The following is a 14,046-nucleotide window of genomic DNA, read 5'->3' as shown; positions in this document are numbered from 1 at the left end:
GGGGTGAGACCAGAGGGAGAGACAACAGGAGAGGAACAGGGGCTTGTGGCTGTCGGTAGGGCAGAGAGGAGGTGTGCTGGAGAGGACGTGAGGAGCAAAGATGGAGAGAGTCGCAGAGGTAGATGGAGGCGACGGAGGGTCAGCTGAAAGACGGGAGAGGAAAAAACAAGGAGGTGAAACAGACTTCAGGAGTGAGGCTGAACAGGTGGAGGACTCCAGAGAAGGGGAGGAGAGAGGGGAGGAGGGAATGAGCAGAAAGGAAAGGCAAAGCATCCCAAAGAGGAGAGAAGCAGAAGAGCCAGGCAGTGAGCAAGGGGAATGGTGGGCAGAAAGAGGGGGCCTCCCATCCAGCTGAGTGGGGAGTTGAAGGGGTGCCAGTCAACACATTCATCCTGGGAGCCTTTATCATCTTTTTTATAGATGTAAAAAAATCAGGTGAGAATTGCAAATCTCCTATTTATTAGGCGTCTGCATTTTATCGTGGTTTGCCCTGGAAGGTAGCATCTATGACAGTTGCTATTTAGCAGCTGTGACTTGTATCAGTGAATTCTAGGGCACCCAGCCCCTTTCCTGGGGCAGCAGGGGAGGGGAGTGGGTAAAATGGGGCAAGAAATTGCTCTCTCTGCTACTACAGAGGACCCCTGGTGAGTGTAGTGGTTATGTATTGGGCTGTGCTCCGAATGATCTGCAGTTTGAAACCACCAGTGGCTCTGTGGGAGAAAGATTGGGATTTTCACTCCCGTCAACAGTTACCAGTCTCGGAAACCCACTGAGGGGTCTCTGTGTGCCAGCATTAACTCGCTGGCAGTGAGTTTGGTTGGTGGGTTGGTTTGGTTATTACATGGGACCCTCCTAAGTGTAAGGAGTCTTGGTGGTGGTGAGGGCTAGGCGCTGGCAGTTCAAATTTCCCACCACCCCGCAGGAGAAAGAAAAGGCTGCTCAGAGCTGGGCCTATACTTAGCAACTCAGCCCTGCCAGTCTCTTCTGGCCTGCTGCCTTAGGGGTCCAGGGTATCTTGTTAGGTGCTTTTGGGTCAGTTCCAATTCCTAGAGACTTCCTGTGTAACAACAACAACACACTGCCCCGTCCTCTGCCACCCTCTCCATTGTTGGCGTGTTGGAGCCCATTGCTGCAGCCATTGTGTCAGTCCATCTTGTTGAAAGTCTTTCTTTTTCGATAACCCTCCACTTTAGCAAGCATGATGTGCTTCTCCAGTGGCCGGTCCCTCCTGATACCATGTCCTCATGACATCTTGCCGTTCTTGCTAAGATTTGTTTGGTGATTGAATGCATAGTTATGACAGTTCCAGTCAAGGAATATGCACAATGCCACCTGGCTCCCCTCCCTTCTTGAGACTTTTTGGAGCAGAGGAGTGCAGTTTCTTGCATACCCTTGACTGAAGGACAGTCCTCCTCCTATCAGGGAAGGAGTATGCAGCTTCAGGGGTGGGGTTGGGGGACACACATGGAGTGGTGAGGGAGGAAGGGAGCACCCGCCTAGTCAGCCAGATCAGCTAAATCAATGAGGTGACAGAGGTCGCAGCCAGATCGCCCTCACATCTTCCCCTTCCTTCTTGAAGTGAATCCCCTAGGTATGGGTCCTGTGTGGCTCCTACTTGCCTGGCTTTTTACAAAGACAAAGAAGACCTTAATTACTCCAGCTAGTTTCAGAAACCAGATCCAGTTTCCAGGTGGACTAAGTTGTCTTTGAACCTTTTCCAACTCACTGCTTGTTGTATCCATTCTGACTTCTATTGGCCCCATCCAGCAGAGTAAAACTGCTGCTTGATAGGGTTTCTGAGGCTGTTAATCTGTCTAGGAGCAGTCTTTCTCTCTTGGAATCGTTGGTGGATTTATACAACTGGCCTTGAAGCTAGTAGCCCAGTGCTTAATCCCCCGAGCCACCAGGGTTCCTTTTGTTTGACCAGAGCCCATCTCTGATGAGACTGCTCAGAGCTTATTTCTGTAGCGGAACCCTCATTCACCCAACAGCGTGGGGCAGTCCTGATTATGTCTTTTTTCCCCTTCTAAAATATTTTTCTTGGTTTTGGGGTAGGCACTGTGTGCGTGCGTGTGTGTGTGTGTGAGAGAGTGAGATCACGTCTCGGGTTCCTCCTCTGCCTTCTCCTGAACTACATGGGCGGAGTGGCAGTCTTCAGATCTCCTTGCTGCTCTGTCTACAACCAATGCTTTATTTACCCTTGCCAGTTCCATTCATGCCTCTTCAACTCACCATCTCCCAATTTTACCTCTCCCGCTAGATCCCTGTGCTGAAACCCCGACTCATGTGTCCACCTGGCTCCATGGAATCTCTGCTGGGGCCTCTCAGAGGTACCTCCGCCTTAAAACATGCCAGGCTGACCTCCTGAACCTCCCCAGTGGTGTCCATGGTGCTGTGAAGTGCAGCCCCGAGCTTCCTGGGGCTCAGGCGAACCTCCTGGTAAGCTTTTGTCCTATACAAGATGTTATTTCATCTACCAGCATTTAAAATTATTATGTAAATAAATAGGTGGGTGAAGGAAGACAAGGTTTCTGTAATTCCTTGGAGATGTGTGTGTGTGGGGGGGGGAGGGGAGGGATCTTTCTGATCTGTCTCTCCAGGGCCTATTTGATGTCATCTTCTGGCCATCACACTGTCGGCTGCAAGTCACTGAAGCCTGCCTGGCTTTCCTGAGGGAGGGACCCTGTTCCCCCAGGACTTTCACAGAGGTGGCCCCTCACATACACCTGACAAACACCCTGGGTTTCTTACCTCTCTGTTCTCTGGGGACCCTTCCCCAAATCCCATGTAACATTCGGGTCACATCCTCACCTGGCCCATCATACCTGTTCTGCATGCATCTCTCTGTTCTTGCCCCTTTTGCTGTCTTCATTTAGGACACAGCAGGCCCCCAGGGAGAGTATGGGCACTCCTCTCCTCCGAGCCACCCCAGGCCAGCTTCCACTCTGGATTGCTGAGGCCTTTTGCTGCTACTTCCCTAGTGTCTCCTTCCAACCAACTGTGGGGGTGGAGCTCTGCTCCATCATGTTGAACTGCCCCAGGCACTTTTGAACTGCAAGCCAGCTCAGGAGAGAGAGAGACAGACGACAGAGACTAGCCTCTTTCCAAGAGGAACTGAGGGGCCTTTGCTGTGCATGGGCTAAGTGTCAGGCCTGGTGTGGGGTCTGAAGGAGAGGTCAACCGGACCCAGACATCTTGCTGCAGCAGCATTGGGGCTTCTCTAGAAGGGGTGGCCAAGAAACCCACCTGTTGAGCCCCCATGTAGGAGGTCATTGTCTCCGAGTACCTCCTGGGCAGTGGGTAGCCAGGACCGCCTTTCCTTGTTGTGAGTGCCTACAGTGTGGGCGGCTGTGGCACTAGCAGTTGGGTATGCTGATTGGAAGCATTAACAGCATATATTCACCCCTCAGGATTGAATTCTTCAGACGGACCTTGCTTGAGAATGAAGCTTGGAGGAAGGAAGAAAGAAGCGTCAGGAATGGCTCTGTCCCAGGTACCGGCCCTGGTCTCGGTTGGTGGCTCTGTCCTCTCCTTCTGGAAACGCTACCCTGAGAATTTTCTCATCTCCAACTCTGACATGTCCTGCTTGACAGATGCATTGGCTACCACTGGCCCAGGGCCTTTCCTCGTCACCAATCACCTCAGCACAGAGTCATTGTCACCGTGTCTCAGGGACATGGGACTTAATACCAGGCTCCATTTGGGATTTGGGAATGTTCTGGGAAAGGCTTCACATCAGGCATGTGTGGGAGGCCGGGAATGGTCCCCACAGGGGCAGTGAGGGTCAGCAGCAGGGAAGGAGTGTATATGGGCCACATCTGGATACCTTTTCACACATTTTCCAAAGTGGGTGTTACTGCCATCCCCCTAACCCCCTGCCCTCCACTGGATTGATCAGGGTGGGGGTGGAAGATGCATGAGGAGGCTGCAGAAACAGATACCTACATACTTCATTATGGGTTATGGGCTATTTTTCATTGCTGAGGTGGAGGGCGGGGTTATGGGTCATGGTATCTGTAAAGGGGCAGTAGGACAAGTAAATTTGGAGACCTCTGCCTTATCTCTGTGGACCACCTTGAAATAAAGTACATATTTTTATGTCCCACGAATGTGCATGAGCCTGTAGAAAATTCAGGATACGGAGACTAATCCAGTGAAACCTGCTCTGACTGATTTTGTAATCCTTCGAAGCCAAATGAGGAAATCAATGTCTGACTGCCTGCTTCCTGTAAAATAGGGCTGGTGAGGCATCTGGCTTTTTACTTCATGAGTGGGAAGAGGCACCATCAGTGGCCCAAGGATGCCAGAAGTCTGAGCTCAGGGTACTGGCTCTAGGAGAGGACATTCTTCTGCTATTGTCTCTAGACTAAGGGCCTTGTCTCTGTCAGCTGTGGGGCAATCTTCATGTGTGTTGACACCTCGTGTTTGCTTATTCAGCCTTTTTTCTTACTCTCAATTTGATTGAAGCCAGACTCTAAAATGACACTCATTACCATAACAAAGAAAACCATCCCCAATGGCATTTTGTTGGGGAGGGGGGGGACGACAATTCAAATCATTACTGTTACTTGTCCACCTTTTGCAGTTTATACTCTCTTTGCCATGAAGTCAAAGTAGTCTAGTTGATTCTGACCCTGTAGGATTCTGACTCATAGTGACCCTGTAGGACAGAGGAGAACTCCATTGGGTTTCCAAGGCTCTAAAGGTTTATGGAAGCAGACGGTCAAATCTCTCTCCTGGAGATTTGTTGGCAGCTGCATACTTAGCTCCTGACTCATGTGTCACCAGGGAGCCTTCCAAATATTTCCACACGATGGTTAAGCATTTAGGTGCTAGTCCAAAGCAGTTCAAACCCACCAGTGGCTCCAGGGGCGAAAAGAGCAGGCTATCTGTCCCGTAATGATTTGCAGTATAGGAAATGCCGTGAGCAGCTTTACTCTGTCTTACAGGATCGCTGTGAGTTGGAATCCACGCTCATCTACTGCAGCAACAGTATTCTGATATTTATTTTCATTTGTAATATGTTTACAGTGAAATTTCTGTGCTGTCTCCCAGAGTGCTCTCTCCGTTTCAGCTGCTGGGATTTACAATTCATTCCAGTGACGACCTAAACCAGGAGTCCTCAACCTCTGAGTCGTGACCCCTTTGGGGGTTGAACGACCCTTTCACAGGGATCGCCTGATTCATAACAGTAGAAAAATGATAGTTATGAAGTAGCAGCGAAAATAATTTTATGTTTGGGGGGTCACTACAACCTGAGGAGCTGTATTAAAGGGTCACCGCCTTAGGAAAGGTGAGAACCACTGTCCTAGATGCACTGACAGTGCTCATGGATCTGGGGTTTCTTAGGGAAGTTACTATGTTACCATCCAGGTGAGAAAAGCTCTGGATGTAGTTGTTCAGTCAGGACATGTTACAGAGTTCTTTTAGGACTACCAATAAAGGCCCACATGCATGCCTCTAAGGCAGTCACCCACAGATCCTTGCAGTAAGGTACCCCCTGCACAAGCCAACCTCCTGCTCAAGAGCACTTACCTGTCCTTGCTCTGTGGGTTTTGAAGTCCACCACTCGGTCTCATGTCCTATCTCCTGGTTCCGCTGTTGCCACTGCTCTGCCGTCAGAGCTGCCTTCTGGATCGATAGGGGCCATGTGCATGAGGCTGCTCGTTCTCTATGTTCTATATTTGTAACCCTTGAAACTGTGACTTATTTTTCCTGTGATTTTTTTCCCCTTCTTTTCCTTTTTTCCTACATGTCAGTTAATTCTAAGGAAAAGTAATGGTGTGTGTGTATGTTTGTGTGTGTGTGTTTAATGATTTTTAAATCCTGTTCCAGGTTGTTTACTTTTAAGTTGTTTCAGGTTTGGTTTTGAATCCATTTGTCAAAATACCTTCAGTGCTGTATCTGTTGCTCAACTGTTCCATTCTTTTGGTTCATTTCCAAAGCTACCACGTATAGGTACTGGCTCTGCCACATACTAGCTGCCTGACTGAGACAAGTGTTTTAGTATTTGTGACATAGCATTCCCCTCTGTAGAACGGGGAAAGATCTCCTCTAATGGGTTGGGTTTTTTTGGGCTGTTAGTTGTATTAAGACATGTCAAGCCTTTAGAATAATGTTTCTTGTTTTGTGCTATTGAACCAGTGCTGACTCATAGCAACCTTATGTGACAAGAGTAGAAAATCCCTATAGGATTTCCAAGGCTTTAATTTTTTTTTAATTTTAACAATTTATTGGGGCTCATACAATTCTTTTCACAGTTCATACATATACATACATCAATTGTATAAAGCACTTCTGTACAGTCTTTGCCCTAATCATTTTTTTCTCTTTTCTTCTTTTACATTTTATTAGGGACTCATACAACTCTTACCACAATCCATACATATACATACATCAATTGTATAAAGCACATCCATACATTCCCTGCCCCAATCATTCTCAAGGCATTTGCTCTCCACTTAAGCCCCTTGCATCAGGTCCTCTTTTTTTTCCCCTCCTCCCTCCCCCTCAAGGCTTTAATTTTTTATGGGAGATTCCCAAGTCATTTTTCCTCATAGGTTCAAACTGTTGACTTTTGGTTAGCAGCTGGGCACTTAAGCAATATGCCACTAGAGCTCACACACACACACATACACACACACACACACACACACACACACATTGTTGTCAAGTCAATTCCAGCTTCTGGTGACAGAATAGAACTGTCTTTTAGGGCTTCCAAAGCTCTCGTCTTTATGGAAGCAGACGGCCACACATTTCTCCCCTGGCGGCACAGTTGGTGGGTTTGTCACACTGACCTTTGGTCGGCAGCCATGTGCACTGTACCACCAGGAACCCTCACCAGGGCTTGCAACCCCAAACCCAACCCATTACCATCAGAAAGAATGGGATTGCTTCTTGAGTCTATTTCAACTCATAGCAAGCCGAGAGCACAGGGTAGAACTGCTCCGTAGGGTTTCCAGGGCTGTACATTTTCACAGAAGCACACTGCCTCATCTTCCTTCTGCAGCGCAGCCGCTGGCTCTCAACTGCCATTCAGTTAACAACTCAGTGCTGGACTCATCACACCACCATGGCTCCCTCACCAGGGCTTAGCACGTGGGAAATGTCAGAGATTTCCGCCTTCGCCGTCATGACCGTCTCACAGGTTTATGAGTCTGACGTGTTAAGAAAGGTACTGTGATCTTGGTCAAGGCCAGCCCTGCTTTCGCACATCTGAGAAACTGACTACCAGTTGTGCGGAACTCAATAGCTAGTTCCCTTCTCTATTGGGGACCCTGCGAGTCTTTCTAGCCCGACATTTGAATATTTCTTTTGTTCCCGATGGAAATGAAATCAGCATTGATTGAGTGGATTTCATTGTTTCCTATGGAATACCGTAATAAAACAAAGAGGCACATAATTTGCTCATAATTATCTTAGGTAGTCCTGTCAACACCGACTATCAGCCACATTTATTCCCATACCTCCTCTTCCCATTTTGTGTGAAAAGAAGAACTCTCCTGATTGTGTGGGTGTGATATGTTTTTCATGACAGGGACTGTTGACCTTCAGGGATGTGGCCGTGGAGTTCTCTCAGGAGGAGTGGGACTGCCTGGACCCTGCTCAGAGGACTTTGTACAAGGACGTGATGCTGGAGAACTACAGGAACCTGGTGTCCCTCGGTGAGGATCACTGCCTCCTAGTAGATGAGATCTTTCCTGGAAGCCTCCTGGAGGCTCCTCCCCTCCTTGCTGCAGATTCCGATTCTTGTCCTTCAGGCAGAGAGGAAAAGCTTCTTCACATGGCACCTGCACTTGAACCCACCCACCTTTTTCTTCAGATGATCTGTCTCCCGCTTCACCCTAGATCGATGGTGCTTTGAGAATTTGAGTCAAGAGGAAAAACTTAATGCATACTTTAAAATAACCACTGTTCTAATTTTCACCCTGGTTTTGATTTAGTAGTTCTTTGGAAGAGAGCTAGCTATTTGCATATACTTAATCCTTATTGATAATCTTGCTAGTGGACATTTCCCATTTATGATAACATTGCAAAAAAACAAACAAACACCAAATTGGAGAACTGAAGGCAGTGCCTTTGATAGTCTGAGTCTCCTATAGCCTCACTGTCTGTCAGCCATTCTGAATGATATAGCACAGACCATGGCAGTGACCAGGCTATGTGAGGGATGGTGGTCAACCAGCTGCAGGATGCCTTTTCCTGTTTCTCTGCAGTGTCTTAGCTCAGATATGAAATGAAGGATTCAGCGTGACGGTGTGACCAGGTGTGGTGGCAGGCAGGCTGAGGGAGGCCAGGCAAGGGCTTGAAGGTGTCAAGAGGTTGGTGGGAGGAGATGGGAAGGTAGGAAAAGGGATAGGACCTGTCTGATGCTGTGGTTGGGATGGACAGAAGATGAGCAGGTCTCCACCCAGGGCAGATGGTGGGCAGGAGGGAGTGGGTGACTTCTGACTACCACAAGCTCCAGGCCATGCAGGCTCCACAGTGATGGAGTGGGGCCCACCATGCCGAGTGCATCCTAGATGTGAAAGGGTAACTGGGCGGTGGCCAACCTTGCAGGTCACTGCTGCCGAAAATCCCTTACCGCTGATTGTGCTTCATGACCTGGTCTTTGGAACCTAACCAAAGGTCGATAAGTGAGGAGTAGTATATTTAAAATATTCCCTAAGCATTCTGTACAAAGCAGTCAGTAGATGAAGATTTGAAATATTTTTCTAGACCCATCTGTAACATTTCTTTCCAGTCGAACAGATGGCTCAGATGTTATTCGGCAAAAGCTATAGCACATCATGGTTTCCTTTCTAACAGGCATCTCAGTATCTGAGTTGAATATTATCTCCATTCTGGAGCCTGGGACAGACGCGTGGACAGCAGAGTGGAAGAAGAAAAGACCAAAACACCCGGGTAAGTGGCCAATTGTGACTAAGGGAAGAGCTTGTAACAAGACCTGTCATTTTGTAAGGTTTTTTTATTTTGAAAAATAAAGACCTTCTTTGTGAAAATTTACACAGCTAATTAGATCCCTCCTGAATTTTGCACAGCAAATTAGGTTCCTATTAAACAGTTTATATACCTATCATTCGCTGACGTTGGTTACATTTTCCACATTGTGTCATCCTTCTCCATATTTATGGTCTGCTTGTTCTGTTTCATTAATCCCAATTTGTGATCTTTGTTGACCTTCTGTATGCTTTTTAGGGCAAATGTGACCATTTATTTAATATATATTTTTAAAGAAATATGAGACTCATGGATTATATTGCTTATTTTATAAGCCAGTCCGTTATTTTGAAAGTCTCAATATTTCCTTTAGTCTCTTCTGGTCCAAAAAGTCAGTTTTTTGGTTTAATAAAAATGACAGGTTTGCTCTGAAATTTTGTTCCATTCTCTTTGGCCATCTATTGTGTCTAGCTAGAATGGCTGATAGTGGTAACTGGACACATCTGGGTCTTCTGGTTTCTGAATAGGTGAGGCCAAGGTTTGTGTAGGTTCTTAGTCCTGTAAGACCACATTCTTCTTGAGTCTTTGTCTTCCTTCTTCCTTGTTCCAGATGTGTAGAGACCAATCATTGTATCTTAGATAGCCTAAGATGTGTTGTTTTGGGTTAATCTTTTTATTGGGCTAAGTTATATGTTTTACCAATCTTGTTTTTATGTTGTTGTTTTTTTCTCTTATAATGTTAATGACGGTACTACTAAGAATGAGTGACAGGTAGTGTTTATACATAGGTATGGCCATGAACTGAATGACTTTTCTGTTTCAAATTGTTTACCTTCAACTTAACGTTTCATGTTTCATGTTGGGGTTCCCTTAGTTAATGTACCCTGAATGTTATATGAAAGGAAGTCTGCTGTAAGAAATAGAGGATGCTGTTAAGTATTGTTTGAGCATTTCTCCTCAATGAGAGCAGTCTGTGGGAGAATGAAAGTTAACTTGTTGTGTACTCCCAGAGAGAAATTTCTTCTCCATACCCCCATTTATCACTCACCTTTTCACCTTCCAGCTATAGCAGAGACAACGTATAGAGTATAACTTGTATTTTCTAGTCCTTAAGATCTTTTTAGTGCTTTCAACAAAAAAATCCATTTTTGTCCAATCAATTATGACTTAGAGTAACTGTCTAGGACAGAGTAGAATTGCCCGGTAGGCAACTAGTAAATCTTTAGATAAGCCCATTGCCATATCCTTTCTCTCTCTAGTGACTAGCAGATTTGACCTTGTAACCTCCCTGCTAGCAAGCAGCCAAGTGCTTTAACGACTGTGCTACCAGAGATCCTTTGAGAGGAACAGTGCCAGGAAATCAGACCCCACTTCTGTGACAGCAACCATGGAAATAAAATTGGTCTCAATTCAGTTCTACGTTAGTTCTGTTCTAACAACACACTAAGCACCTTGAACATCCTTCAGAGCCTTTATTGAAGCATCATTATTTAGACATAAGTTGGTTGTATTATGTCTCCCTCTCCAAGAAAACCAAACCAAACTTACTGCTATCAAATCAGTGCTGACTTAGAGTGACACCCCCTACCCCGCCCCCGTGGATTTCTGAGTCTTAACTTTTTACGGAAGTAGAAAGCCCAGTCTTTTCCCCACAGAGCTGCTGGTGGTTTCGAACTGCTGACTGTGTGGCTCATAGCCCAACAAATAATCATCACATCTCCAGGACTCCTTCCTACTCCAAAACGACTAAAACTAAACTGGATGCCATTGAGTCGATGCTGACTCATAGCAACCCCCTTCTGGCTTTCCAAGTCAGGAGCACATAGCCCAATTTTTCTCCCGGGTGCATCGCTTGTAACCACTGTACTACCAGGGCGCCCACTCCAAGAGACTAGTACATATCAAGTGGTGGGTCTTTGTAGCCTGGCCTCCCCAAACCAAAGAGGCACCTCATAAGAACTCTCAGGCCAAAGAATACTTTCAAAGACAAATCAATCATTGGGAATTTTCGAGGTTTTAAAGGCTATTTTTTCAGGAACTAAGGATCAAGATAAATTTCTTTAGTTCAATTACTATAAACCACACAGCAGTAATTCAGCCCTTCATACTTTTATCTCCCCCATTTTAGACAACTAATATTTTCATTGCCCATTCTAATTCTCAGCAAACTATCAACATTTTATACCCCACAATGCCCACCCCCCATTCTTGTTTTCTGTGTGCACTATGTGTTCTCTGCCATGTGTGTGTTATTTATAGGAGTATGTTATATACAAAACACAATACTCCAGGGATGAAAGTGTGTTCCTCAGTCTGAATAAATATTATTGGGGGTGGGAATGGGAGGGTTATCCAAATGGACTTGGAAGCTTTTGCTTTGTTTAAGTACTGTGAGCATATGCCTCTTCCACTGAACAAGTAAAACCCCATCCAGTGTAAATGTTCCTGATGGGACCTATTTGTAGCATTTGTAGGGTACTGCAGTCAGTGTGACTTGTCCCAATTTTTCAGGCCCTTCCCAGGAAAAGTACGCACTGGAACCGCCTGCAGTGTCTGTTTCTTGTTGGAAAGAACCATTTTTACTTTCATTTTATGCTCCAAAGTGCACAAGAGAAATGTCTTTTTTTTTCCTGTTAGAAAATTTTGTAATTTTGAATTGCCATGTAGGCATGTGTTAAATGTATTTTACGTTATTTACCATTTCATTATATAGTGTGCTCTAGCATTTATTTGGGTGAAGTTATTATGCAGCAAATATCTACAATAGATGTTGTTTCTCACCAAGTGTGAGAAAATCTTATGGCCACTGCCAGTCGGTGTGTACTTTGGTGTAGTTTGCTATAAGCTGTTTGAATGTCGTAATTTTTTTTGAGGAATTTATTCTCTGTGCTTCTGAACATTTGCAGACAATGGTTGACAGGCCTCATAACTCGAGTCAAGATAAGCATTACTTTTGGTATGTACACCATTTATTTTCCAAGTGTAGTTAATAAGAAACCTGTGTTTCTTTATTTCTTTTAGGTGTCTCACCTATGTGTATGATAAAAGTATTATCTACAAAAGAGAACATTAATAAAGGAGAGTTTCATGAAACAGTGATTCCTGGCTTTGAAGATGTTGACTTGAGGAAAGTCAGGAAAAGTATGCATGAATTTGAGAGGCAGTGGGAAGACACCGAACGAAATTACAAAGGAATGACTACGACCCGTAACAAGAATTTCATTTGTAGGAAAGTTCAACATGATAAAACTAATGTAGGAAACAGCTATACAAAATGTTTTGAAAATACGATTGGATTAAAGTTTCAGTTACATCTGGATGAAATACAGAGTTGTCAAACTAAAGACAAAATGTGTGATTCTAATCAAGTTGAGCAGTCTCTCAGTAATGGTTCTTCAGTTTCACCACTTCAAACAGTTTCTCCCAGTGTGAAAACCAGTATTTGTAATAAATATGGGGAGGTTACACAACACCAAAAGACACACATTAGAGAAAAACCTTATAATTGTAATGAATGTGGGAAGACTTTTAGCCAAAAATCAACACTTGTTAACCATCAGAGAATTCATACTGGAGATAAACCTTACGAATGTAATGTGTGTGGCAAGGTCTTTACACAAAATTCCAACATTGCATTTCATCTCAGAACCCACACTGCAGAGAAACCGTACAAATGTAGCGAATGTGGTAAGGCTTTTATACACAATTCAAGCCTCGTGGATCACCAGAGAATTCATACCGGAGAGAAACCTTTCAAATGCAATGAGTGTGGCCAGGCTTTTATCAGACGGTCACAACTCTGGGACCACGAGAGACTTCATACGGGGGAGAAGCCTTATAAGTGTCATGAATGCGGCAAAGCCTTTAACCGTGGCCCAAACCTCACTACACACCAGAGAATCCACACTGGTGAGAAACCTTACAAATGTCATGTATGTGGGAAGGTGTTTAATCAGAATTCACATCTTGTGATTCATCAGAGAATTCATACGGGAGAGAAACCTTACAAATGTAACGACTGCGACAAGGCTTTTATTTATAGATCAAGCTTTGTCAAGCACCAGAGAATTCATACTGGTGAGAAGCCTTACAGATGTAACGAGTGTGGCAAAGCCTTTACCTGCGGCCAACACCTTACTAGACACCTGCGGGTCCATACTGGCGAGAAGCCACACAAATGTAGTGTGTGTGGCAAGGCATTTATCCAAAAATCAAAACTCGTGCGGCATCAGAGAGTTCACACCGGAGAGAAACCTTATAAATGCACCGATTGTGGTAAAGACTTTATTCATAGTTCCAGTCTTATTCAACATCAGAGAATTCATACCGGCGAGAAACCGTACCAATGTAATGAGTGTGGCCAGACATTTTTTACACACTATCAGCTTTGGTATCACGAGCTAATTCATACTGGAGAGAAGCCGTACAAGTGTAACGAGTGTGGCAAAGCCTTTAACCTTGGCTCAACTCTGAATACACATCAGAGAATCCATACTGGAGAGAAACCATACAAATGTACCGTGTGTGGCAAAGGCTTTATTCAAAAATCACAGCTTGCGAATCATCTCAGAATCCATACTGGGGAGAAACCCTACAAGTGTAATGAATGTGGGCAGACTTTTTTCACAGGCTCTCAACTTTGGTCTCATGAGCGAATCCACACGGGAGAGAAACCATTCAAATGTAATACCTGTGGCAAGTCATTTAACCGGAGTTTACAACTCACTAGACATCAGAATATACACCTTGGGCAAAAAACCCACATGTAATGTCTGCCAAGACATTTTTCTCTCCCAGAGATCAAAACTTGAGCATGTCAAAGAATTCCCAGTGGATAAACTCTTACAATGAGTGTATCAGATCATACATCCTTGAGAGAAACTTAATGAAAATAAGGTATGGCACGACTTTTATCCAAAGTTCTGGCAGTGTGAATTCATACTGTGGAGAAATCTTACAAATACTGTCCTAAGGCATTTTATTTTTATTATTCATGCTTTTGAGGTTATGAGGAAATTCATAGTAGAGTGAAACTATAAAAGTTAGGAGTGTGCTAAGGCCTTTAGTGATTTGACCTCAGACTTCATCAGTTCTTTTTTTTTT

At 44.8% G+C, this 14,046-nt stretch overlaps 1 protein-coding gene across 1 annotated transcript; it reads left to right on the top strand.

The window, feature by feature from the left end:
• Window positions 1-6,448: 6,448 nt before the first annotated feature.
• Window positions 6,449-13,741, top strand: LOC142432276 (uncharacterized). The gene is given in 5 exon segments (XM_075537405.1): window positions 6,449-7,177; window positions 7,541-7,667; window positions 8,812-8,907; window positions 11,965-13,562; window positions 13,565-13,741. Coding segments are annotated over 5 exon segments (1,953 nt in total). The 5' UTR covers window positions 6,449-7,075; the 3' UTR covers window positions 13,595-13,741.
• The last annotated feature ends 305 nt before the right edge of the window (window positions 13,742-14,046 follow it).

This window comes from Tenrec ecaudatus, chromosome 18, assembly GCF_050624435.1.
Source record: "Tenrec ecaudatus isolate mTenEca1 chromosome 18, mTenEca1.hap1, whole genome shotgun sequence".
NCBI classification, from domain to species: Eukaryota; Metazoa; Chordata; class Mammalia; order Afrosoricida; family Tenrecidae; genus Tenrec; species Tenrec ecaudatus.
This window is presented reverse-complemented; position numbering and strand designations above follow the sequence as displayed.